At 34.9% G+C, this 25,358-nt stretch overlaps 1 protein-coding gene and 1 long non-coding RNA gene across 4 annotated transcripts; one reads left to right on the plus strand and one right to left on the minus strand.

Annotated features, from left to right (window-relative positions):
* fmnl1b (formin-like 1b) lies at window positions 1–25,118 on the minus strand. Of its 3 annotated transcripts, XM_051881680.1 has the most exons (27): window positions 23,085–25,118; window positions 15,335–15,418; window positions 14,528–14,608; window positions 14,319–14,392; window positions 14,041–14,124; window positions 12,224–12,346; window positions 10,888–10,975; window positions 10,739–10,815; window positions 10,535–10,628; window positions 9,009–9,083; window positions 8,707–8,817; window positions 8,383–8,532; window positions 8,023–8,124; window positions 7,712–7,931; window positions 7,362–7,517; window positions 7,098–7,222; window positions 5,905–6,107; window positions 5,550–5,784; window positions 5,210–5,278; window positions 5,052–5,132; window positions 4,591–4,720; window positions 3,746–3,909; window positions 3,557–3,658; window positions 2,768–2,869; window positions 2,568–2,682; window positions 857–981; window positions 529–667 (listed from the first exon to the last, which is right to left on the minus strand). In XM_051881680.1, exons 1-26 carry the CDS (start codon window positions 23,229–23,231, stop codon window positions 890–892), a joined length of 3,084 nt encoding a protein of 1,027 aa, XP_051737640.1. In that variant the 5' UTR covers window positions 23,232–25,118; the 3' UTR covers window positions 529–667; window positions 857–889. The 3 variants fall into 3 exon arrangements, with proteins under 3 accessions (XP_051737641.1, XP_051737639.1, XP_051737640.1); XM_051881681.1 differs by lacking the exon at window positions 857–981 and having other exon boundaries at window positions 1–667; window positions 2,780–2,869; window positions 23,085–25,116; XM_051881679.1 differs by lacking the exon at window positions 857–981 and having other exon boundaries at window positions 1–667; window positions 23,085–25,115.
* On the plus strand, window positions 7,893–10,571 carry LOC127505828 (uncharacterized). Its single transcript, XR_007927822.1, has 3 exons — window positions 7,893–7,990; window positions 8,404–8,481; window positions 10,440–10,571. It is a non-coding gene; the product is annotated as an uncharacterized LOC127505828 (long non-coding RNA).
* Window positions 25,119–25,358: the final 240 nt, after the last annotated feature.

Consider the following 25,358-nt stretch of genomic DNA (forward strand, 5'->3'; position numbering starts at 1 on the left):
TCTTGTGCACTAATTTTTATTCAGAAATGCTGTACTTTTTATTTGTAAACTGCCAGTTTTCTAGTATAAAATCTTTGTTATGTAATACATACTGTATGTAGAAAGAAAAAGGTTGATTCGTATGAAAAAAATAAATATACACATACTAGACAAAGCTAGTTTTCAGTAGTTTGTGTAAGCATCCAGTAAGAATACATCATGTAAATATCAACATAAAGTGTCTAAATGTAAAATTTAGCTGAAAATCCAGTTGTTAAAGGGTTAGTCTTACAAAACCTGTCAAGAATATGCCATATTTCATCCCAAAATCATAATAAAACCGAAAAAGTCAAATTCTTTCAATTATATTATTCAAATAATTAAATAATTTTAGGCAAAATATGAAATATAAAAGCACATGTTCTTGACAGGTTTCTTGAGTTTACCCTAAAAGTGTTTGCTAAATTGAAAATAAATAGTTTGACTTAATTGAGAGCTTAATGTAGCTGTTTAAATATTTATGTAAACTGTTTTTGGCTTCATTAGTTGTGTCCGTTCATCTGGGAAACCTTCGAGCGGTGCGTGTTTCACAGAGAGATGTCTGACGACACGGGAAGCTGCTGAGCTGGTTTCCATTTGGCGCTTCGTCTGCCTCCGTCTGCTCTGATATACGGCTGGTTCCTCAAATCTGCGCACACACACGCAAATGCAAATACACACAGTCAAAAAAAACCCTGATGAAGATGTCTTTTTGAGCTTTTCAAAAAGGGAAACATCAGATCTACAAGGAGGAACTGAGGGAGGCACTTGCAGGAAGTTCAGTGTTACAGAAGAGCAAAGCCGACACGGATAGCAGTGTCTAGATGAAGAGCGATACCTTCAGAGACTGAAGAGAGGAAAGCAGAGACAGTTATAAAGAACTCCCATCGCAGAAACCCGAATCACAGAGCAGACGAGACGAACGCTTCCCAGAACGGGCCGTAAACGGCACCGCCTGCAGAGCTGAGAAGCAGATGAGAGATGTTAGAGGAAAGCAGAAATAAGACAAATTGAACTAAATACACAATATACTCTGAATATCAAAAGCAGGAAAATAGAGTGACAGAAATAACTGACAAAATGATGAGTGAAGAGAGAATTAGACTAGACAGAGAATCCCAAGACGTACTATGACGAACGAAGAACAAAACATTTTGTGAAAATATCCGTTTTAACAGATTCTGGCCAAATCGAATATCAGTGTGCAGTCTGGCTAATGAACTATAAATAAATGTCAACATATTTATAGTTTATAAATACATTTATATTTACATCTTTAATATTGTTTTTTATAGTATAAATGGGTCTTATACAAATGTATATATTAAAATAATTGATTATACATATTATATTTACATATATAATATTTTTTTATAGTATATAGCAGTCTTTGCACATGTATAAATGTTTATAAATATATTTACAATTATAATATTTACATTTTTATAATATACATTAGTCTTTACAAATGTATATATTAAATATATTTCAAAATATTTACACAAAATATTTATATTTAAAATATTTATACTATGAGTATATAAATGTATATTATATAAATATATTTAAAAATATTTATAGTTTTATATACATTTAGAAACTATCTAATTTTACATTTATAATATTTAATTTTTATAGAAATGTATATATAAAAATAAATGCATTTCAATATATACATTTACATGTATGACATTTATTTTTTATAGTACTTTATATAGGAGTCTTTATATTATATAAATATGTTTCAATATATTTATAGTTTATAAATATATTTACATTTTATAATATACCTTAGTCTTTACTAATGTATATATTAAATTAATTTCAATATATTTATGGATTATAAATATTATATTTACATTTATATTTAAAAAGTTTATACTATAAATTAGTCTATATAAATGTATATTTTATAATATTTATAGTTTATAAATACTATATTATAAACTATAAATATATATATATACATATATTTACATTAATATTTTACATATTATAGTATAAATGGGCCTTTATACAATATTTTTCAATAATTTTGTATAAATTTATGTATTGAAAATATATACATTTGTACAAAGAACCATTTATACTATAAAAATGTAAAATAATATACATGTAAATACAATATATACTTTTCTATAAATAACCATGTATACTATAAAAATATTTATATATATTCTGTTGAGTTGACAGTATCTTTTTCTACTCATCATTATAATACTGTACATAAAAGTATGGCTGAATCAATTAAATGTCATTTGATGTCATCATTTCTGACCATTCTGTATGAAACGGCAGAATTTCAAATTTAGTAAATTGTGATTTTATTTTATTGTTTTACATTTTTCTTTTTTTTTTTTTTTTTTATACTTTTTCCCTTAACTTTTCTGGGACCCCTTACTTTGAACACACCTGGCGTAAAGGTATGTGTCAGGTTTTACTTGCGCCATTTATAATAAAACCCCTTTATCATGGTAAAATTCAAAGTTAGGGCACTGGTTTTATCCAACCACCATAAATTGACTTTTGAACCCTGACCCCAGACTGACCTGTGATGATGTCCTCAATGGCTCCGTCTTTTCCCTCTCTCACGAGCGGCGACATCTGCCTGCGCTTCAGCTCTGCGATCAGGTCCACCTGTGGTAAGCGTGGCAGCGCAGGCATCTGTTGACATGAACAGACCGGTAAGATGTCTTTATATTTCACTTCCTGTTCTCAGTTATTTCTGTCTCTGTCTATCACACATTACCTTATTACTCACTGATTTGATGTGAGGGTCAGAGATGGATAAATATACGCTGTCCTCATTCTCAGAGAATTTCTTCCGCTGTTTGTTCTCCTCTTCGGCCAGCTACAGAGAAAAAAAGTTTCATCAGTAAATCAACATGCTGGAGGAAGGAGGACTAGAAAAACATATTTGTACAAAGCAGCATGCCAAATTGCATATTATCTATACTAGAATAGGATTAGTGTGTCCTAGTATGTTGAAAATAGCATGCTAGTGGTGGATGATATCTACTGGGGGGATGAATGTTTGGTACTAATGAATTTTAAGGTAATTAATTTAACTGACACTTCAAATGCAAACAGCTCTTGAAAAGGGAGTCAGATACTGTTTTATGACTACTTTATGTATTCATAACCCCTATTTTATGTAGAGGTGAGGTGTCTAAGTTGCGACATCTAGCTACTGGGGTGCCTCAGGGCTCGGTGCTTGGGCCACTTTTCTTTTCCATTTACACAACATCACTAGGATCTGTCATTCAGAAACATGGCTTTTCCTATCACTGGTATGCTGATGACACAAAACTCTATCTCTCATTCCAGCCGGATGATCCGACGGTAGCTGCTCGCATCTCAGCCTGCCTGACAGACGTTTCTTGCTGGATGAAGGACCATCAACTTCAACTTCAACCTCGCCAAGAGAGAACTGCTTGTGGTTTCAGGCCAACCCAACATTGCATCACAACTTTTAATCTCTCATAACTAGTATGATATATGCTGATGTGATATTATCACTCAATAATAATTTAATCACCTTATATGCTTTAATGAACCTGGCGAAAACAGGGAAGAACACAGAAGGGGGTGTGGATTTGGGATTCTCTCCGAAATACTCCACCACTGAGTGATACACCTCCTGTAAGGAGACAAACAGAGCTGATTAAGCAATTATTCATTACTGTCTTCTGATTTCAAAGTAGCACAGGACTGAATTCATCTCAACCTGTGCAGTTTTGCTGTCTTTAACCACAGTGTCCAGCAGACTGCCATTATTAGACATGAAGTTTTTGAGGACAGTGCTGTCGTTCTGTTGCTGGAACTCCTTACGGACCACTTCCATTCCCTTCTCCAGAGATTGCACATCTGCAAGGATGCTGTCCAGAGAGACTGAGAGAAAGATACATGAACATTCAGGTCAGCCTATATATAATTTGCATTGTTGTGCGCAAAAACAAAACAGAAATAATAACTTTATTCAACAATATCTTCTCTTTTGTGTCATTTTCAACAGTATCATCTTTTCTGTGTCATTTTCATACGCTGTTTACATCCAGCGCTTCCAGGTTCTACGTCAGAATGCCGACTCAGTATTGGCAGACGCTGTTCACGTGAGCAGCATGACGCATGGTGTGATGATGATGCAGGAGCCGGCCAATAATAAGAAGTAATAAAAAGACGCAGATGAGAAGATATTGTTGAATAAAGTCGTTATTTTTGTTTTGTTTTTGCGCACAAAAAGTATTCTTGTCGCTTCATAATATTTAGGTTGAACCACTGCAGTCACGTCGACTGTTTTAACGATGTCTTTAGTACCTTTCTGGAAATTTAAAGTGGTGATTCAATTGCTGTCTATGGAGGAGTCACCTCTTGGATTTCATCAAAAATATCTTAAATTGTGTTCTGAAGATGAATGAAGGTCTTACGGGTGTGGAACGACATGAGGGTGAGTAATTAATGACAGAATTTTCATTTTTGGGTGAACTAACAACTTTAAAGTATATTATGTCCTGCAAAACGGTCACACTTAGAGCTGGACTGGCGAGTTGATGTAAATGTGAGAACACTCACCCAGCGCAGCTTTGTCCAGAAAGTGTAGTTCAGTGTGAAAGTTGTGCAGTTGAGGGTATTTTTCTTGTATGATGCTGACGATGAAATGCAGGAGTGTCTGTCTTCGATCTGTGGATTTCATGTCCAGAAGCTGAAAGTGAAAATGTGAGATATGTGTGATAAATTAACAAACATACCCGCTTGGCATGAGCTGATCAAATATATACCTTGAATGCAATGTAAGTCACTTTGGATAAAAGCGCCCACTTTTGTAAATATTTTCAGTGTGTACGTGTATATAAAATTTGCTATTTATTTCAACTGAATAATCACATAGAGTATATATCCAAAAAATACAATTAAACAACAGTAAATAAGGTATGTATTTATTTTACACTATATAACATAAAATTAATTAGTTGCACTAATAAACTAAAACTGTTAATCTGCTTCAAAATGGCCAGCTATCATCGTTTTCTTACCAAATCCAGACTTTGGAGTCGAAATCCATATGCTGATCCTCTCTTCCCACTGTTCATGTAATTCCCAAATGCAAGAATGATCTAGAAAACAGAGAAAGATCAGTTTTCACTACAGATATTATTTGAAATAATTTCACATTAAAGTTGATTCTCTTTACCTCTAGAATCTTCTTCAGTTTGCTGGAAGATTTGATAGACACGGAAGAAGCGATGATGGCATTTAATTGCTACAAAATAAGTAAAGGTAAACGTAAAGAAAGCAAATAGATTTTGACAAAGTAAACTGAAAAAAAAAAAAATTGGTGTAGAAATTGGTGTTTCTGTCTCAGAAATTGCTGTTTCACACTAATTAGTACAAAGAATCGGCAAGTAACACTGAATTAAATGACATTTTGAAATAGACTGAAATAGTATTTTCTTGTAAAACATACTCCAATAATCTTTATTTACAACTTTGAAAAATGATTTTTACAGTGTATAGTATGCATATATACTAACAGGTTTTAATAGCAGGATGCTATCGCTGAAGTTTCCCATGAATGTTAGCGTGCTGATTCTCTGTGACAGACGTGGGATTTTGCTGAAGGCCACCATGAATCTGTCCTCCTCTGACAGCTCCAGCAGGGGGCGTCCTTCACGCTCGTAATTCTGAATCAACTTGAGCTCATAATCAGATGGGATAAAACGCTCCAGGAGCTCCAGAAAATCTGAGTTTAGCAAATCAAGATTATACCTGCCCGGAGAGAGTACCAGGATTAGTTTTATATATGCAAGTTTTGTTTGCAACAAAATTGTGTGACGTGAAAGAAAAGAAACAAATCATTGTTTAAGTGATTGTGTGTGTTGAACGTACAATTGTATCGCAGTGCAGATCTGAGCGGTGCTCATGCCTCCTTTGCGCAGTGTGATGGCGAGGTTTTTGGCCCTGTTGGGCTCCAGTAGTGAGATTTTACTAGATGCTTTATGAGCCACTTTCACCTTCAGAGTGCTGACGTCAACAGGAGCAGACTGAGCTTTAGTTTTAAACAACTCCTCAAAGACGTCCATGTTCAACTCCTTCAGAGACAGTAGGACAGGAAGTGAGGTGAGTGACATCGTCTTTAGTCCTTCAAATCAATTCTGATGATAAATGTTGCGATAATTCTAACTGCTTATGAGTACTCCTAAAACTTTAAGCACTTTAAAATAAAATGTATAAATATTAAAAACAAGAATTGTTTCACTTTTAAAAAATTATTGTATATTTCATAAAAAAGCAAAAAACTAAAATGAAATATATAAACATTAAAAACAAAATTGTTTTATTTTTAAATAAATTTGATATTAAAATATGTTTTAACACACACAAACGGGATTTTATATTAAAATAAAATTTATAAAGATTACATTTTGTAAAATATTTTATATTAAAATATTTTATAAATAATTAATCATATTTCAAGAAGAAAAAAGGCAGCAAATATTGCTGCCTTTGCAGCAAAAATTCTATTTTCAAGGTAGTCCTTTTTCATGCATTTCTATGAGCCGAGTTAGAAACATGCATACAAATGGGGAAGGACCACCCCTAAAAAACATTTTTTAATTAAAATAAAATTTATAAATAAAAATTATATTTAAATTTTAAAAAAATTTGGAAGGACTACACCTTAAAAAAATAACATTTTTAATTAAAATAAAATTTATAAATAATAAAAACAAAAATTATATTCAAATTTTAAAAAATCGGGAAGGACTACTCCTAAAAAAACATTATTTATTAAAATAAAATTTATAAATAATAAAAACGAAAATGATATTCACATTTTTAAAAAATCGTGAAAGGACTACTCCTAAAAAAACATTTTTTTTTAAAATAAAATTTATAAAAAATAAAAACAAAAATTATATTCAAATTTAAAAAATATTTTATGTTAAAAATATTTAATAAGTAATTAAAAAATACATTTCAAGAAGAAAAACCTGCAAGCAGCAATGTTTCTAACAACTCTATTTTCAGGTGGCCCTATTTCATGCATTTCTATGAGGCGAGTTAGAAACAGAACTGACCCCAAGCACACTTTCGTCATCCAGCTCTGTGAAGACGGTGCCAGCCACCTGTTCCTCCATTAGAGCGTGCCAGTTAAGCAGTGGCATACGATACTTTGTCTTGATTGGCTTCTTAACTTTTACACCTTAAACACACGTACACACACACACACAGGGAAAGAAATAAGTCTTTCAGTGTATGTGCACAGCTCCCCTTCTCATTCAAATTCATTTCGAATCTCATAGTTGTTTTGTACTATACATGGCTGTTATCATTTCTCTCACCTGTCTTTACTGTTCCTGCCCTTCCAGGTAAAGGTGAAGGGGGCGGAGCTGTGCTCGTAGGGGGCGGAGGAGGAGGTGGTGGTGGAGGGGCGGGGACAGGAGCAGGGGGCGGAGACTGCATCACAGGTGAGGCCTTAATTTCTGTTGTACTCTTATCTTGGGATTAAAAGAGAATTGTTTTATTTATTATTTATAAAAATATGTTACAGTACTTAATATGTAAAATTGTCCAGAGGAGTGTCTGTTTGCCAGATTTTGCCTTACATATTATATTATATTATATGAAATTATAGTTAATTAAGTTAACTTTTTCCTAACTATATGTTATTATGTATATATTTGATCTTCACCTGTTGTGTTAGCGGCTGGTATAATGTGTAAATCCAGAGAGCCGGATTCGGATCTCTCCATGCGGATCAGACCTTGATCCACTAGAACCTGAAGCATCTTCTCCAGCTCAGAGTGCTGTCTGTCTTTCTCTCGCTCCTGCTCTTTCTCACTGCGTGTCTCTCTCTCTTTCTCCTTCTGCTGCAGCTGAGAGACCTGAGCGTGTGCCTCCTTCAGACTGCCCTGAAAACACACACATGCAACAGGAACCAAAGCTACACAAGCTGGAAACACGAGTAAAAGTGAGTGAGTGAGTGTGTGTGAAGTGTGTTACCTTCAGAAGCTCAACCTCTTTCATACTCTGTATAAGTTGTTTCTCGAGTTCAGACGTCTTCTCCACAGCTTCACTCTCACACTGCTGCATTCTAGTATTTAGCTGATATACACAACATGATACATGAGAGCATGAGAGCTTAAATATGATCTGGTGTGTATCTATTTACAAAAAATTGTACAATAATCTATCTATCTATCTATCTATATATATATATATATATATATATATATATATACACACATACACATTATTAAGTCAAAAAGCAGATATATGTGCATTTGAAAACATCTATACAGTATAAGATACATAGATCCGATTTATATCAGTAAAGGTTGAAGTAATTTTGGGTGTGTGTACCTGTGTGTTTTGTTCTTGTAGCTCCTCTAGATGTTCCATTATTGTATTTTTGGCCTCTGCGTCCTCTAGCATCGCTCCAACATCAAACACATTATCCAGGTACGCTTGAATCTGCAACTGCAGCCTCTCACTCTCAGTGCCGTTTAATTTCTACACACACAGACATTATATGTAACGTTAGAAATGCATTTACTGTCACTTTTGATCAATTTAATGCATCCTTGCTGAATAAAAGTATCAGTTTCTGATACTTTTTCTGGAAAAAAAGAAATCACAGTCATCCGAACTTTTAAATGGTAGGCCTAGTGTAGTTTAGTTGCTCACCTCTAGATAGCTGTCTAGTCCCAATTGTGTAAACTCGTACTGTAAATACACTCTGAAGTTCATGTCCTCCACTGAGTGCACTACAATGTTGATAAACTGCATACAAGCCACCTAGAGGTGACAAAGGAAACGTTAACATATATATTGATCAGTTTCCTCCTATGTTAAACAGGGAAAAGGAACAGGAAAAACCTTAATCTATGTCCAGAAACGCAATGCATTATGTATGTACTGTGATGTTAGTATTGTGAAGCTGAAATACATATAGAAAATGGGTAACATTAAGAATTCTGTGTCCTCACCATGAAATCAATGTTGCTGTCTTCATTTCTGAAATATTCCATTAGTTTTTCGAATCTGTTTTTCTCTCCAGACACCTACACACACGCACACACACACGTTTTATGGGGAATTTCCATAGACATAATGATTTTTATACTGTACAAACTGTATATTCTAATCTATCCCCTAACCCTAACCTTATCCATCACAGACAACTTTCTGCATTTTTACATTTTCAAAAAACATAATTTAATATGACTTATAAGCTGTTTTCCTCATGTGGACCAAACATTTCGGATTTCGGATTTCGGATATTGCCAGGATTTTTCATTTGAAATCTGAGGTTACAGTATAGTTTATCATCTGACAGTTTATTGTTGGCTTAACATCCCTATCTTATTATTTAGCTCTCGCTACAGAAAGGCCGTGTTACATTTTTATGCAAAAATTTTTGTGACACAATGAGGAAATATGGATGGGAAACCCCTAAGCAGGTATAAAATGTTCTGGTTTTAGCTCTAGTTTGTGTAATACTTTCTGTTGTCAGAGATAGGCATCTAAATCATCACCCACACAAATGTCTTTGTGACATAAAAAAGTTCAAAATGACGTCCGTGTGAATACGTGAGGTTGCAGGATGATCATATCTCCTATATACGCGTCTTATATTAGTTTAGCAGATCAGATACTTGTATCTAAATCTCATCATGTGTCTGTGTGAATAACTAAAGAGTGTGGGTCAGGTTTTTGATCCTTGAAGACATTTATTGATGAAAAGTAAACATTATTCACGATATTATATTATAATATATAAAATTATTGACATATTATATATGTACAGTGGCCCTAAAAAGTATTCAGACAGTCAAACCACACTTAAAAATGTATGCATGTCTTTGCACACAAACAAATATTTCACAAAAAGTTTTTTTTTTTTTTTTTTTGGAATTTGGAACTATTTTGATTAGTTATATTTGATTATATTTGGTTTTTGTATATTACTATATATTATTAATTCATACTTTTTTCTTTTTATTATTTTATAATACATGTTTATTATTATTTAAAAATGTATTATTATTTGATTATATTATGTTTAGGTATGTTTGATTATATTTTATTACAACCAACGTTTTGCTTTTAAGTATTTTTATAATACATCTTTAGTAACATAATATTTATTTTTATTTATTTTTAATATATTTTCTTTTTATTATTATATTAAATTATATTAGATTTTGGTATATTCTATTTAATTATATTTTATTATTGTTATTATTTTATAATAAATATTATTATAATTTTTATATATATATATATATATATATATATTTGATTATATTATGTTTATATATATATATATATATTTTATAACAACAAACTTTTTTATATATATATTTTGTTATTTGGTTATAATTTTTTATTTTATTTTATTTATTTATTTTTTCCAGTGTTGCATTGTGCACAATAAGATCAAGGAGACACAGTGGAGGTGATAAGATGAGTGAGACGGATGAACAGAAAAAGAAGGGAAGTCTTTTCTTACCTCTTTGAAATTATTAAAGGCTGCAATAATCATTTCGTGACCTCCTCGAACCAGACACACAGCAGCAAGGAGCTCCAGAACCAGTGCTTTTGTCCTAAACACACACACATACACACACACACACACACACACACACAGACACATATGTAAGGACAGAAGTGTAGAAACAAAAACATTTAAAACCAAAACACACTGTCCTCTCACCTGGCACTCTTGTTGTTGAGACTGAGAGTGATTTCATTGACACAGCTGGGATGAGCCATCACCTGATTAAACCCTAACTAACACACACACACAGAGACACATTAGTCAAAAGAAGAGACGAGACGAGATGAGATGAGAGTGAGAAGTACCTGGTAGTTCATGATGGCGCGAAGGCACAAGATGCAGAGATGCAGGTGGTTCTTCTGGCTGAGCAGACGCGAGTATCGCAGAGCTTTCCTGAGGAGAAGATAGATCATGTGAAACCAGCTCACACATCATTACTGTCCAGTCTTACAGAAACATAAATTAATTCGAAGCAGAACTATATTAAAGGGTTAGTTCACCCAAAAATGAAAATAATGTCATTTATAACTTAGGAGCGTTATGAATCAGCGGTTCGGAGCGCCAAAGTCACGTGATTCTAGCAGTTTGGCGGTTTGACACGCGATCCGAATCATGATTCGACGCGCTGATTCATAACGCTCCGAAGCTTCCTGAAGCAGTGTTTTGAAATCGGCCATCACTATATAAGTCGTTATTTTGTTTTTTTGGTGCACCAAAAATATTCTCGTCACTTTATAATATTAATATTGAACCACTATACTCACATGAACTGATTTAAATATGTTTTTAGTACATTAATGGATCTTGAGAGAGGAAATGTCATTGCTGGCTATGCAGGCCTCACTGAGCCATTGGATTAAAACAAAAATATCTTTATTTGTGCTCCGAAGATGAACGAAGGTCTTGCGGGTGTGGAACGGCATGAGGGTGAGTAATAAATTACATTATTTTCATTTTTGGGTGAACTAACCCTTTAATGTGTAATCTCAAAATCATTAAAAGTAAAACTTTTTGAGATATGTAACACACAAACACACTCTCTTTGTAACAGGAATGCAGCTGATCCTGATAGAAGCGACTGGACGGGTGTGTGTGTTTGTGTCTGATTGCACGTGTTATGATCTCAAAACACATTGCACACATACTTTGACACTTTGAAGTTACAGTGATAGTGTTTAGCACGTGTGCATGATGTTTTGTGTGATTGGGTTTCATTAAGTAGATCTGTGAAGCTGAAAATAGTCATATATAAGATATTGCTTGCTGAATATTTGTTAAGAAAAACAGAACCGTGGTAAATGAGAAAAATGGATCTCATTAAATAAGCATGCATACAAAAATTTGTGTGAAATCTGCTTACAAATATTTTATGAACAAATCATAATATATATATATATATATATAAATATATATATATATATATATACATATATACATATATCACTCATTTACAACACTCCAAATTCATTAACATTACAAAGGTTTTACACAATTGTTTGTGAACGAGACTCATTATTTAATGCTCAGAAACATGTTTTCTTCAGTTTAAGAGCTACTTCACACACATGACATGTAAATCTGAAAAGCGCTGAAATAAGGAACAATACATCATGTCAGAGCGGTTTAACATGCATGACTGACCTTGTGGTGAAGGACCGTCCTGAGCGTGGGGAATTGTGGGTGGGGGAGTTTGACGCACTCGTAGTCAGATCTTCCATAGATTTCTCCTCAAAGCTTCCATTATCAGAGCTGTCCATGTCATATCTGTACAAACACAGTCTGTCTTATGAATGCATGTAAAAGGGATAATTCACCCAAAAATGAAAATTTGATGTTTATCTGCTTACCCCCAGGGCATCCAAGATGTAGTTGACTTTGTTTCTTCAGTAGAACACAAATGATGATTTTTAAGTGCAACTGTTGCAGTCTGTCAGTCTTATAATGCATGTCAATGGGAACTCAATCTATAAGAGTAAAAAAAAAACAAGCACAGACAAATCCAAATTAAACCCTGCGGCTCGTGACGACACATTGATGTCCTAAGACACGAAACGATCAGTTTGTGCGAGAAACCGAACAGTATTTATATCATTTTTTACCTCTAATAGACCACTATGTTCTACTGCCTTGCGCACGGCATCCGGTGCGTGAGGTGTGTACGCGCTCTGGTGTAGTTTAAAGGATTAGTCCACTGTCAAATAAAATTTTCCTGATAATTTACTCACCCCCATGTCATCCAAGATGTTCATGTCTTTCTTTCTTCAGTCGAAAAGAAATTAAGGTTTTTGATGAAAACATTCCAGGATTATTCTCCTTATAGTGGACTTCAATGGTCTCTCCAAATGGTTGAAGGTCAAAATTACAGTTTCAGTGCAGCTTCAAAGGGCTTTAAACGATACCAGACGAGGAATAAGGGTCTTATCTAGCGAAACGATCGGTCATTTTCTAAAAAAACTACAAACACAAACACAAATGATCGTCTTGCACGTGCTTCCGCTTTCCGTATTCTTCAAAAAGCTTACGCTGTATGTACTACCCTTCCCTATTCTACTTACGGAAAAAACGGAACTGGCACCGCCTTCGTTCCGTAAGTTGAATAAGATGTAGGAATAAGACCCTTATTCCTCGTCTGGTATCGTTTAAAGCCCTTTGAAGCTGCACTGAAACTGTAATTTTGACCTTCAACCGTTTGGAGAGACCATTGAAGTCCACTATAAGGAGAATAATCCTGGAATGTTTTCATCAAAAACCTTTATTTCTTTTCGACTGAAGAAAGAAAGACACGAACATCTTGGATGACATGGGGGTGAGTAAATTATCAGGAAAATTTTATTTGACTGTGGACTAATCCTTTAAACTACGCCAGAGCCGGTACACACCTCACGCACCGGATGCCGTGCGCAAGGCAGTTGGACATAGTGGTGTATTAGAGGTAAAAAATTATATAAATACTGTACGGTTTCTCGCACAAACCGATCGTTTCGTGTCTTAGGACATCAATGTGTCGTCACAAGCCGCAGGGTTTAATTTGGATTTGTCTGTGCATGTTTTTTTGACTCTTATAGATTGAGTTCCCATTGACAAGCATTATACGACTGACAGACCGCAACGGTTGGAGTTAAAAATCATCATTTGTGTTCTACTGAAGAAACAAAGTCACCTACATCTTGGATGCCCTGGGGGTAAGCAGATAAACATCAAATTTTCATTTTTGGGTGAACTATCCCTTTAATGTCCGCTGTTCACTACAGTTATATTAGTTTGTGGTTTGTGGTAGACTGTTCATTACTCAGACTAGTGAATATAACACCACTCTTCTGCTGGCATCAGAGTTTGGTTTGAGACACTGGATGGTCTGACTCTGAGCACATTCTTTTCCCAGACGCCTTGTCACATTAAGAATTTAGGTTCCTCTATTGTGTCTTTGTGTGACAGTGTGTTTGTGTGTGTGTACATACGTGACTGCGCGTTGAGCAAAAGAGAGGTAGTCCACTAGCACTTCTAAACCCTTGTTTTCTTCATTTAGAAACTCCTCAGCCCACCTGAACAGACAGAGAGAACTTCACAAATTAAGAAAAAAAAAGACAATCCAGCGTCGACACACATTCCCAGATGAAACCTGCATTTAACAAACTTTAAGTAGTACAAAAGTATCTATTCATTTATTGTGTAATCAGGCTAGAAACATGCATTGTCAGTAACATGCATTTTTCTGCAGTCATGTGATGGCTCTTACCCAATGTGATTGGTGCGCAACGAGATCTCCAGCTCTCTCAAAACTTGTGTGGATTCTTGGACTCGCCTTTTAAACTACAAATCATACACAATGAAAATCACACACATAAAAACACTCGCGTATTTCAGTTTGATTATTATAGGACGAGTTCTACATCTCACTCTCAGATTCAAACACACACATACACAAACACACACACATATCGGTACCTTTCTGCCTCCTCCCTGCTCTAATACACTCTTAAGTTTCTGAATGTACACTGATGGAGGATTCTTCACCTGAAATCGCTCCTGAAGACAGAGAAACAAGAAGGAATAGTAAACTCACGTCACGTTTCTTGCATTAAAGGGTTAGTTCACCCAAAAATGAAATTTCTGTCATTAATTACTCACCCTCATGTCGTCCCAAACCGTAAATCGTTCATCTACGGAACACAAATTAAGATATTTTTGATGAAATCCGAGGGTTTCTGAACTACACATTGGCAGCAACCTCATTGCACCTTTTGGGGTCCAGAAAGGTATTAAAGGCATCGTAGTCAACGTGACTACAGTGGTTCAGCCTTAATGTTATGAAGTGATGAGAATACTTTTTGTGCCCAAAAAAAATGAAAAATAACAACTTTATTTAACCATTTGAACTGTTGTTATACGCAGCTGATGTAGTGAATGCAGTGCAGGCTTCAGTGTATATGTCCGGACTCCGGCTACAAAAGTACGAAAAAACAAAACGTATTTTCATCACTTTATAACATTAAGGTTGAACCACTGTAGTCACGTTAACTATTTTAACAATGTTTTTACTACTTTTCTGCACCTTGAATGTGGTCATTTCGTTGCTTTCTATGAGAGATAAAAACCTCTTGGATTTCATCAAAAATATCTTAATTTGTGTTCCGAAGATGAACGAAGGTCTTACGGGTGTGGAACGACATGAGGGTGAGTAATTAATGACAGAAATTTCATTTTTGGGTGAACTAACCCTTTAATGTTTATGTCCTTTTGCTTTGAACTCACCTGGTCACAAACTAACTCCCATTTCTTCTCAATGTCATACTGACAGAGCAGCTTCACTTTATCAGGTGGAAGATTCATGGAATTCTACAATCACAGAGCAAGAGAAATCATAAACCATTGGGTAAGTCTCGTTTTCTTTATATTAATTCAACAGAACCATTAGATCATTAGACCATTAGATGTAAAAAGTTTTTTCAGCACCTTTGGTTTAGCAAAGAACTTTACTGAGAACCATTATTCATTGCATGATGTTTTTCAGAGAATAAAAAAAAGTTCTTGAGTTTTATTATACAATGCCATTTAAAAATTTCAGGTCTGAATTTTTTTTTTTTTTTATGTTTTTGAACGAAGTCTCTCCTGCTCACCAAGACTTCATTTATTTGATCATAAATGCAGTAAATATAGCAATATTGTGAAATATTATTACAATTTAAAAGAACTGTTTTCTATTTGCATACATATTTTAAAATGTAATTTATTCCTGTGATCAAAGCTTAACTTTCAGCATCATTGCTCCAGTCTTCAGTGTCACATGATCCTTCAGAAATCATTCTAATATGATGATTTGCTGCTCAAGAAACATTTATTATTATAATCAATGTTGAAAACAGTTGTGCGGGATTCAGGATTCTTTGATAAATGGAAATTTAAAAAAAAAAAACAGCATTTATTTGAAATAGAAATATTTTGTAATATGTCTTTACTGTCACTTTTGATCAATTGAATGCATTCTTTCTAAATAAAAGTATTATTATTATTATTATTTAACATTGAATTGCATTGTAATAGGATTCTGAGAAAGCATTTACCTAGTCCTAGTCACAACCTGAATCACCTTGGCATCCACATAGCAACACCCTGCCAACCACCCACAACACCCTAGCATCTATCTTGGATGCCAAGTTTTGCACCGCTCACATTTTCTTCAGATCTAATTGTATTTGCAGTATGCAGTCAAAGACCAGATCTAGCTATAATATGTTCCCAGAGCACTGCAGTGTTTAAATGTCGAGTTACTGTGGCACATGGTCACATATAAACTGATGAGTAAGCGGTTGCGTCTTGTGAGACAGTTTACGAGACAGATCACATGGATAATAAGTTATGCTGACTCCAAGAATGCCCTTCTTGAACCGGCAGATTAGTGCTGCGTGAATGTCCTGTTGCTATGACAATCTCCTAAATTATTTATGAACAGCATGAGTGTTTGCATTTGTGCTACACACACACTGTTATGGCCCCTACAGAATTACCTCAATGACTCATCTTGAGCATCGGATGATACCAAACACACATTTTGCATGCAGGCAGTGTGTAAATCCCCTAAAACAGTGTTTCTCAACTGGTGGGTCGCGACCTAAGAGTGGAGGTTTGTGGAGTTTGCAGACAAACAAGCAACAACAAATGTAATTCTGTTTTACTGATGCAAATTTTTTTATTTTGAAAGACGTGCGTGATAGCCGTTGGCACTGCTGACAAACGTAGTTTAAGTAGGCCTAAAGAGTGGCTGATAAAAACGTGTTGTCCTGATTCAGTATCTGCGGTCAGATTAGATGTTGTCAGGCTTTGTAAGTATCATTATTCTAACGTTATTTTCGTAAGTTGTTACGAAAGAAGTCTCTCACCGACCTCAGAAAAACTAACTTTCCTGCTAACTGTCCTGTCGGCCGTTATACTGTGCTAGTAGCTCGCACTCAATTACACACGCAAATGCGGCGGCTCGCGCTTTGTATACATTATAAATAAAGCGTGAAAGAAATTACGAGCATGCAACGTCGAGTTATGTTGTCAGTTAGTTAATTAGTACCATACCAACGTCGTGTGTTAGTTGGGAAGGATTTGCATGCAGCTGTTCATATTCATGAGGAGCAGTTTCCATATGTATCAATAGTTCATGTTAGTAATGTATACTTACTAACTTTATTGTTTATTATAGCTTGGGACTGCTATTTAATATATATATATATATATATATATATATATATATGGCCAAACCAGTTGAGAACCACTGCCCTAAAACATGAAAATCGACTTTCAGGTCGCAGAGAGAAAGCCAATGGTCCACACACATGCATGCACACGTTATTTACTATATTTTTCTTCTCATTGGGATGTTCCCTGGAGGGTTTGGTCAGGTGTTGCTATTCACTTTTTGGGGAAATGTCTTCTCCATAACAATATCAAAACCCTTTGTAAATGTATTTCCACAACCCCTACTGTCTGTCATGTTTTACCTTATACAGCAGGTGAGATTGCATAATCAGGTGCTTGATATTGGTTTAGGAACAAACTGTTTTGCTGTAAAGATGATTGGAATTCACAGTATTTGTTTTGTGCCCAGTTCCTTGGCTGTATCTTTCAGCTGATATCTCAGGAATGTTATCATTTGTTTTGGGAACATTGTAAAAGATCTCAATGAACTCTATACTAATATTTAGCCATTCTGTGACCAGCTTATGAGCCCAAGACTGACCGAAGACTAAAGAACTGTATAGTAAATGTCAAAGCAAATATGTTAAACGGTCTAAACATTTGTCTATCCACGTCAGGTGTATGAAATCACGTTTTCTGTGAAAAGTGAAAGGAAAACTTTTGTACCTCTGAATATTGGATGGCATCTCTTGTATGAAAGTAATGAAGATAAAACAACGTGAAGGCTGTAAGATTATTGAATGAACACTACTGTTCAAAAGTTTGCGGTCTGATTTTTTTAAAAGAAATTAATATTTTTATTTAGTGAGCATGCATTAAATTGATCAAAAGTCACAGTAAAGACATTTATAATGTTACAAAAGATTTGTGTTTCAAATAAACGCAGTTCTTTTGAACGTTCTTTTCATCAAATAATGCTGAAAAATATGTTACGATTTCCACAAAAATATGAAGCAGCACAACTGTTTTCAACATTGATAATAATAATAATAAATGTTTCTTGAGCAGCAAATGATTTCTGAAGGATCATGTGACACTGAAGACTGGATTAATGATGCTGAAAATTCAGCTTTGCATCACAGGTATAAATTACATATTAAAATATATTCCAATAGAAAACAATTCTTTTAAATTGTAAAAATATTTCACAATATTACTGTTTTACTGTATTTTTATTAAATAAGTGCAGCCTTGGTGAGCATGAGAGACATCTTATCCATCCTATACTTTTGAATGGTATGACATGTAAAAATTACATCCACAACATCATGTTTTACTTTTGCTGTATCATTTCATTTTTGTGCATACTGAATTACATTTCTTTTGCAATGCATGGCACATTAACATGGCACTGTGTCCTAATTTGTAAAACAGGTCAAGGGGAGGAACACTAGCAATCTGCAGAAATATGTCTTTAGGGCAAAAACACACACACACACGCACACACACAGTCTCGCTCTCAGACAATCTTCCTTTATGGAATGCCTGCAGTGCAGACAGCTCCATTGATTATAATTGTCAATCTTAAATCTGTTGCGTTGTGTCTGCTGTGTAGATACAGTGTTTTCTTTACATGCTTTAATTCAGACCTCATAGTTTCCTTTGTCTCTCTCTTTATAATAATAGTTCACCTTTTCTGTCCATAAAATAAGGAAAGGAGGCCGGAGAATTATAGAATCAAAGACACATCCAACTCTTCCACCATCATCTATTACTTATATTTCTCTCCCTTCTGAGCGTATTGTCTGCCCTTTCCTTGTCTTTTTTTTTTTTTTTTTACATGTTCTTTCCCTCCTCTAAAAAAACTGGACAAGGTCAGCTAACATTTTCATCACATTGTGACACCATTTATTTTAAATCCTATAGGATTCTATATGAATATATAGGTTTCTATATTCAATAGGATTCTAAATGAATCCTATAGGATATTTTGAATCCTTTATAAAGTACACAAATGTGTACACATAATTTTGCATCAAAGATCATTGCAGTAATGCAGTGTATAGTTTAGAGCACATGCAGAGAGCAATGCATGTGCCTAATGTCATCATTCAGAACTCTATCATTTTACCTTCGGCAGAATTCCGCTAGAAGATGATACTGAATATTTAATACAATAAATATTTGCATTTGAGTTTTTTTTTTGTATATTTGTAAGCCAAATCTGGTACTTTTAATAATATCCCCTCAAGGATTTCATATTTCACTTTTTTTGTTCAAAATGAACAAAATTTAAATAATGAGCCAATACATCATCAATCCTTCTTCCAAAACATGTTTTTGTCTTACCCTGATTCACTATGGTAAGCCTATTATAAGTGTTTATATTTTAGACCTGATGGATATTTTAGACCTGATTTCGCAGGTCTAGTTGTGTACATATGTCACTCACCCTTGCGTGTCTCGTCATATCTGTAAATAGAGAAAAGTTGCTTCGGTGTCATGAGAAATCGAGTCCCCCCCAGGAATCGGGTCTCTTTTATGTCCCAGAGGGTAATGCCTGATCAAAAAAGTTGTTATCGTGACGTCTTGACTAATTATAACCTATTTTACTATTGTATGATGTTTATTACATTAAGTGCACAAACAACATGCTTGAAATATAAAATTAATGCCTATGTATTGCATAATAAAACAAAAAGGGATCTTTGCAGCATACTATGTTCTGCAAAAATAATTTAATAACAATTTTACACAATGATAGCAATGTGGTATAGTATATAATATTACTATTATACATTTTTAATAAATTATTTGTCATGCTAAGTACACACAAACATCGTTAATTTGAAACATGTAATTGGGAACTATATTGGAAGCAAAAAAACATACCTAATATAATATAAGCTAAGCTAGCAAGCTAATCGGGTAGATGTATGCTATGCTCATACATAAGCTAGCTAAAAAACAGTAAGAACGAGACATGCTTCATTTCACAACCTATAGCTTTAGTTATATACTAGTATATGAACCGTGTAATTTAAAAGACATTAATGGTCAGCGCATTTTAAACATGATTTTGCAGGAATTATAATCAAGTGCTAAAAATACAACCCAATAAAAGTCTGTTGAACCAATGGGATCACTCAGGTTCCAAAAGGGGACCCGATTCTTGGGGGGACTCGATTTCTCACCACACCGGCTACTTTGACGTGTATATGGTGTGCTGAGTGGCATAGGTTGTTACAACAAGCGAGAAAGGTTGACATGGAGCAGCTAAATGTTTGGTGCTTTAAACAAATGCCAAACAAGGAGAGTCTGCTGGCAAAAAAGAGAACGAGACAGAGCTTGTAATAAAACAAGAACCAACATTGACTTGGCTTTTCGAAGATGGCGAGAACTGAGGGATTTAAAATGTTGTAAAAGTGACATGGAGATGGTGTTTTGTTTTCATTACTCAACAGGTAAATAAGGAATTTTATTGAACTGATAAATTGCCATATGTAGCTCTCTAACAGAGTTCATTGTAAAGCATTATCTATAGTGAAGGGTCATATTCATCCACAGTCACGCAGAGCTGAAACAATGTTCTTCCGCAAAATGCATGCAATTTTTTTTTAACCGCTAGAGGGCCAAAAGTTACATTGTGTATCATCAGCCAAGTTTTTATGACTCGTTTCTGCAGTAATAAGTATATTGAAATACATTTAGCACTGACTTTGATTCATTGTATGTCATATATTTTTGTCCTGAGTGTTTCTAGATCAGCTGAAGGGTGGACTGCTGCTGAAGATGGATGGTTTGTCCTTTTAGTAAGTGGCCACATGCAAAATATCAATAACTGAACGACCCATTTGTATAATTACAGGCCTGTAGTTTTTGCAGATGTCTTGCGCTCCTCCCCTCGGCACAGCAATGCAGAAAGCATTAGCTACTGTGTTTTAAATGCTAAAAACACATGCATGGACAAAACTATTGTATTTATATACATATATTCTGCCTCACATAGAAAAGAATGCAGAATTCTCTATAAATTTGCATGAGTTTGCATATGTATATGGACACTGTTATGCAAGACTTATGTGATAACATGTTTCATAATTTAATACTTATTACTTTTACTAAACATGCTCACAGGTTATTGTACATATGCTTTGTGTTGTAATATTCACATTTGGGACCTGACTATGTGTGTTTTTGCCATTTTATATTAGTGCGTTTTATCATGAACACGCAGCTGGTTCTACTTGCATTATTTGCATTGTATTTCCATTATACAAACAGCATGTCACAAACTCTCTTTCTCAGTAGGCATTGTAGATGGTGATTGGATAAAATGAAATTGTTTGAGTTTGATGGAGAGCCTGCATGTGCACTTTAATACTTGTTCGTAGATTAGATGGCCTTTCACTGCTAAATGATGGGAGAGTGTGGAGTGTTTATCTGATTTAGGAACAGCATCAAGGATATTGGCAGAGTGGATTAATTAACATGGAATAAATTACAGCTGACTTTACTAACGCACACCAGAGCCAGACCAGTTTACAGTGTATAAGCAAAGGAGTAAAAGATGGGCTAAATATCCATTTTAAACACAGTTATTTACATGTGGACTGTTGGATTTGGTCTGTTTAGTTGGGAAACTGCCATGTCTAATACTTTACTTAACAAGCATTAAGTTGATTAGTAGGTTATTTCAGGTCTTAAAGGGATAGTTCGCCAAAAAATAAAAATTCGGTCATCGTTTACTCACCCTCAAGTTGTTTCTGTTGAACACAAAAGAAGATATTTTGATGAATGTGGGTGACCAAACAGTTACTGGTTCCCACTGACTTCCATAGAATTAATACAATGCAATGGAAGTCAATGGAGACAGAAACTGTTTTTTAGTTACCAACATTCCTCAAAATATTTTCTTTTGTGTTGAACAGAAGAAAGAAACTCATACAGGTTTGGAAGAACTTGAGGGTGAGTAAATGATGACAGAATTTTCATTTTTGGGGTAACTATCCCTTTAACTACAACTCTTAACAAAGCACAAACATATATATATAACATGTCTATTAAAACCCTTATGACCATTTTAGTTCTTCCGTTGGACACAAAAGAAGATATTTATGACTTATAAGACATTTTAGAAAGATTTTTTTTTATATATTTTTCTATAAGGATGATCACAACTGTCAAAGCTGCTGTAGATTTGAAATATAGTGCGGTTGGACTACTTTTATAATGCTTTAATGGTGGTTTTGTCCTTTTTTGTAACTTGACAGACCCAAATCACCTTTTACTTTCAGTTTACGGAAAGAAAGAAAGTCATACAGGTTTGGAATGACGTAAGGGTTGAATAAATGACAGAATTTTGGATTAACTACTACTTTAAAGAAGTAGATCAAAGTATTACATTTACATATTGTACTCATCATACATAAGATGCAGCACGTGAATTGCACCTAATGACGCATTAAAGGCTTCCAGCTGCACAATCAGAGTCTTGCTGCTGCATAACACTCATACTCGGAGAGATCTTACAGATTTCACAAATATGCATATGAATGAAATCACCTCAGTATGTATGCGCATAACATTCCAACACAGTCGACATCCTAACGTGGCACAACTAGCTGTCATTTGGACAGGCTATGGAGTTTCAATCATTGGAAAGTCTTATCTGTGTTCATTTGATAATAACCTTTGCATGCAAAGAGATGCAAATAATTTTTACAATGCATATCAAACATGTTTATAGTTACTGCATACTAAAGTCTTTCAACATACTTTCTACTTTCAATCAGGAAAACACATAAACAAAAAGAAAATGACATATTTGAGCTGTTAATGTAGATCATTTTAATGGGATATTTTGTTCGGTACGTACCAACACAATGTTGAACCTCTCCTCTAATTCCTCCTCAGGTGGTGGGGGCAGTTTAGGGGCCGGTGGCTGTTTGTGCCCGTAAGTGCTGAGGGGTCGTTTGACATCCCGCCCGGGTGTCATCTCTAGACTTCCAGCTGCATTTCCCATGGCTGTATGCGGAGTTACACACAGAGGTACACATATACAGTCCAGATAATCTGAGTCTCGCTCAGTGAACTTCTGCAACTACAACTTTACACCTGCTGACTGATTCGAAACACTTCAAAGTGGCTTCTTGTTCAGTCCCCGTGTAGAATTCGCTCCAATGGTGGGATACTTTGGGAACACAGTCAGATAAATTCCAGCAGTGGCTCGAATCCTATAAAATTTGGTTCTATGTCGGCTACCTTACATAGTTGTTGACTTATTCAGGTGTTTTGCAGTCTTCTGATGGTGTTGTCCATTTGCAAAAGGCGAATCCTACAACAATACTGTATGCACAGAAAGAAAATGACACTTAGTAGGCAAGACTATCTTCTGTTCGGATGTGTCTGACCTGGTTCCTCGTGTGCTGCGACATCTCTTCTGCTCCATCCTGGAGTGAGTAGTTCAGGTAGGGAGGAGAGGAGTGAGTGATCGAGGAGTGGAGGCAGGAACAGGGATGATTCTGGGTCCTAGTGCCAGATCTGTAGACACTCATCTGAGTGCGTGTGTCTCATACGAACACCTGATACTTACTCAGATGTCCATCTACAACCGGAGTCTCGTGTTTCCTGTTGGTGTTTGTTGCTAGGATACTAAAGACAACCTACCAACACCGACTGATTCCTCTTCTATATGGCTTCTGCAAACTGTGTTCATGTTAAAGGATTAGTTCACTTCAGAATTAAAATTTCCAGATAATTTACTCACCCCCATGTCATCCAAGATGTTTGTCTTTCTTTATTCAGTCGAAAAGAAATTAAGGTTTTTGAGGAAAACATTCCAGGATTTTTCTCCATATAGTGGACTTCAACAACTACCAACGGGTTGAAGGTCCAAATGTCAGTTTCAGGGCAGCTTCAAAGGACTCTACACGATCCCAGACGAGGAATAAGGGTCTTATCTAATAAAACGATAGGTCATTTTCTTAAATATATACTTTTTAACCACAAATGCTCGTCTTGAACTAGCTCTGCGATGCGCCACGCATTACGTAATCATGTTGGAAAGGTCATGTGATACATAGGCGAAAAATGTAATTTATTCCTGTGGTTCAAAGCTGAATTGTCAGCATCATTACTCCAGTCTTCAGTGTCACATGATCCTTCAGAAATCACTCTAATATGCTGATTTGCTGCTCAAGAAACATTTATTATTATTATCAGTGATGAAAACAGTTGTGCTGCTTCATGTTTGTGGAAACTGATATATTTCTTTCAAGATTCTATATCTAAATGTATATATTCCAAATTAAAAATGATCTTTGACATACATTGTACTAGAGAATCCATTATTATTGTGTTCATTTGCAATGCAAATGGTAACGTAACCATAGTAGATGCAGTAGCCTCCACAGACACAACAGCACAATGAAGTTCCTAAGAGGAATTCTTAGTAAATATGTTCATTTAAATATATTTTTGGTGGTGTGACCTAGTGGTTAAAGATCAGGGCTGATAACTCATCGCTAACATTCCCATTAACAAAGCATATAATCCCAGCCTCCTTCACATGCAGCGACTGTCTCTTTATTGTGCTGTAGGGTGCTCTGGATAAAAGTGTTTGCTACTTGACCTTACTAGTATGTTTTATTTCTCACCTTGTTGTTTAAAGACAAAGTAAGCATTTTATGAACTGTCAAAATGCACATACAAATAGTTTTTACTTTATAAAAGTATATTGAAAGTTTAAGATTAAAATTTTTCAAGACTGAATGAGTACTCAGTAGTCACTGCAATTAAGTACTGGCAATAAGACATGAAAAAAGTACTGAGCAATTGTGCCACCTACTGGTTCTCAAGCAGATTTGACCGATCCTTTAACACCAGATTCAGTGACTGAAAATGCAGGATGAATTTACTGATTAATGTTTTTTTGTGTGTTGCAGGTATTGACGTGCTCAAAGGTTTGTAGTGAAGTTAACTGTGAAGGTGATATTATTGTGGTCAATTTTGCCTAAATCTCCCTTTTTTTAAATGTGCTTTGTCATTATTTTGGCTCTTTGTCCTGAGGTGTTTTCTTCTCACCTTTTTGGATTTTAATCATTAAAAAAGATTCTGGTCTACAAATGTTGATTGTTTGACAAGTAAATAA

This window comes from Ctenopharyngodon idella, chromosome 23 (assembly GCF_019924925.1).
Source record: "Ctenopharyngodon idella isolate HZGC_01 chromosome 23, HZGC01, whole genome shotgun sequence".
Lineage (NCBI taxonomy): Eukaryota > Metazoa > Chordata > Actinopteri > Cypriniformes > Xenocyprididae > Ctenopharyngodon > Ctenopharyngodon idella.

Coding starts and splice junctions, on each gene's coding strand:
- fmnl1b (XM_051881679.1), bottom strand. CDS start 23,231: ATGGGAAATGCAGCTGGAAGTCTAGAGATGACACCCGGGCGGGATGTC. Junction 8,818..9,008: donor ACAGCAACATTGATTTCATG/GTGAGGACACAG, acceptor TGTCACCTCTAG/GTGGCTTGTATGCAGTTTAT. Junction 5,785..5,904: donor ATCTGCACTGCGATACAATT/GTACGTTCAACA, acceptor CTCTCCGGGCAG/GTATAATCTTGATTTGCTAA.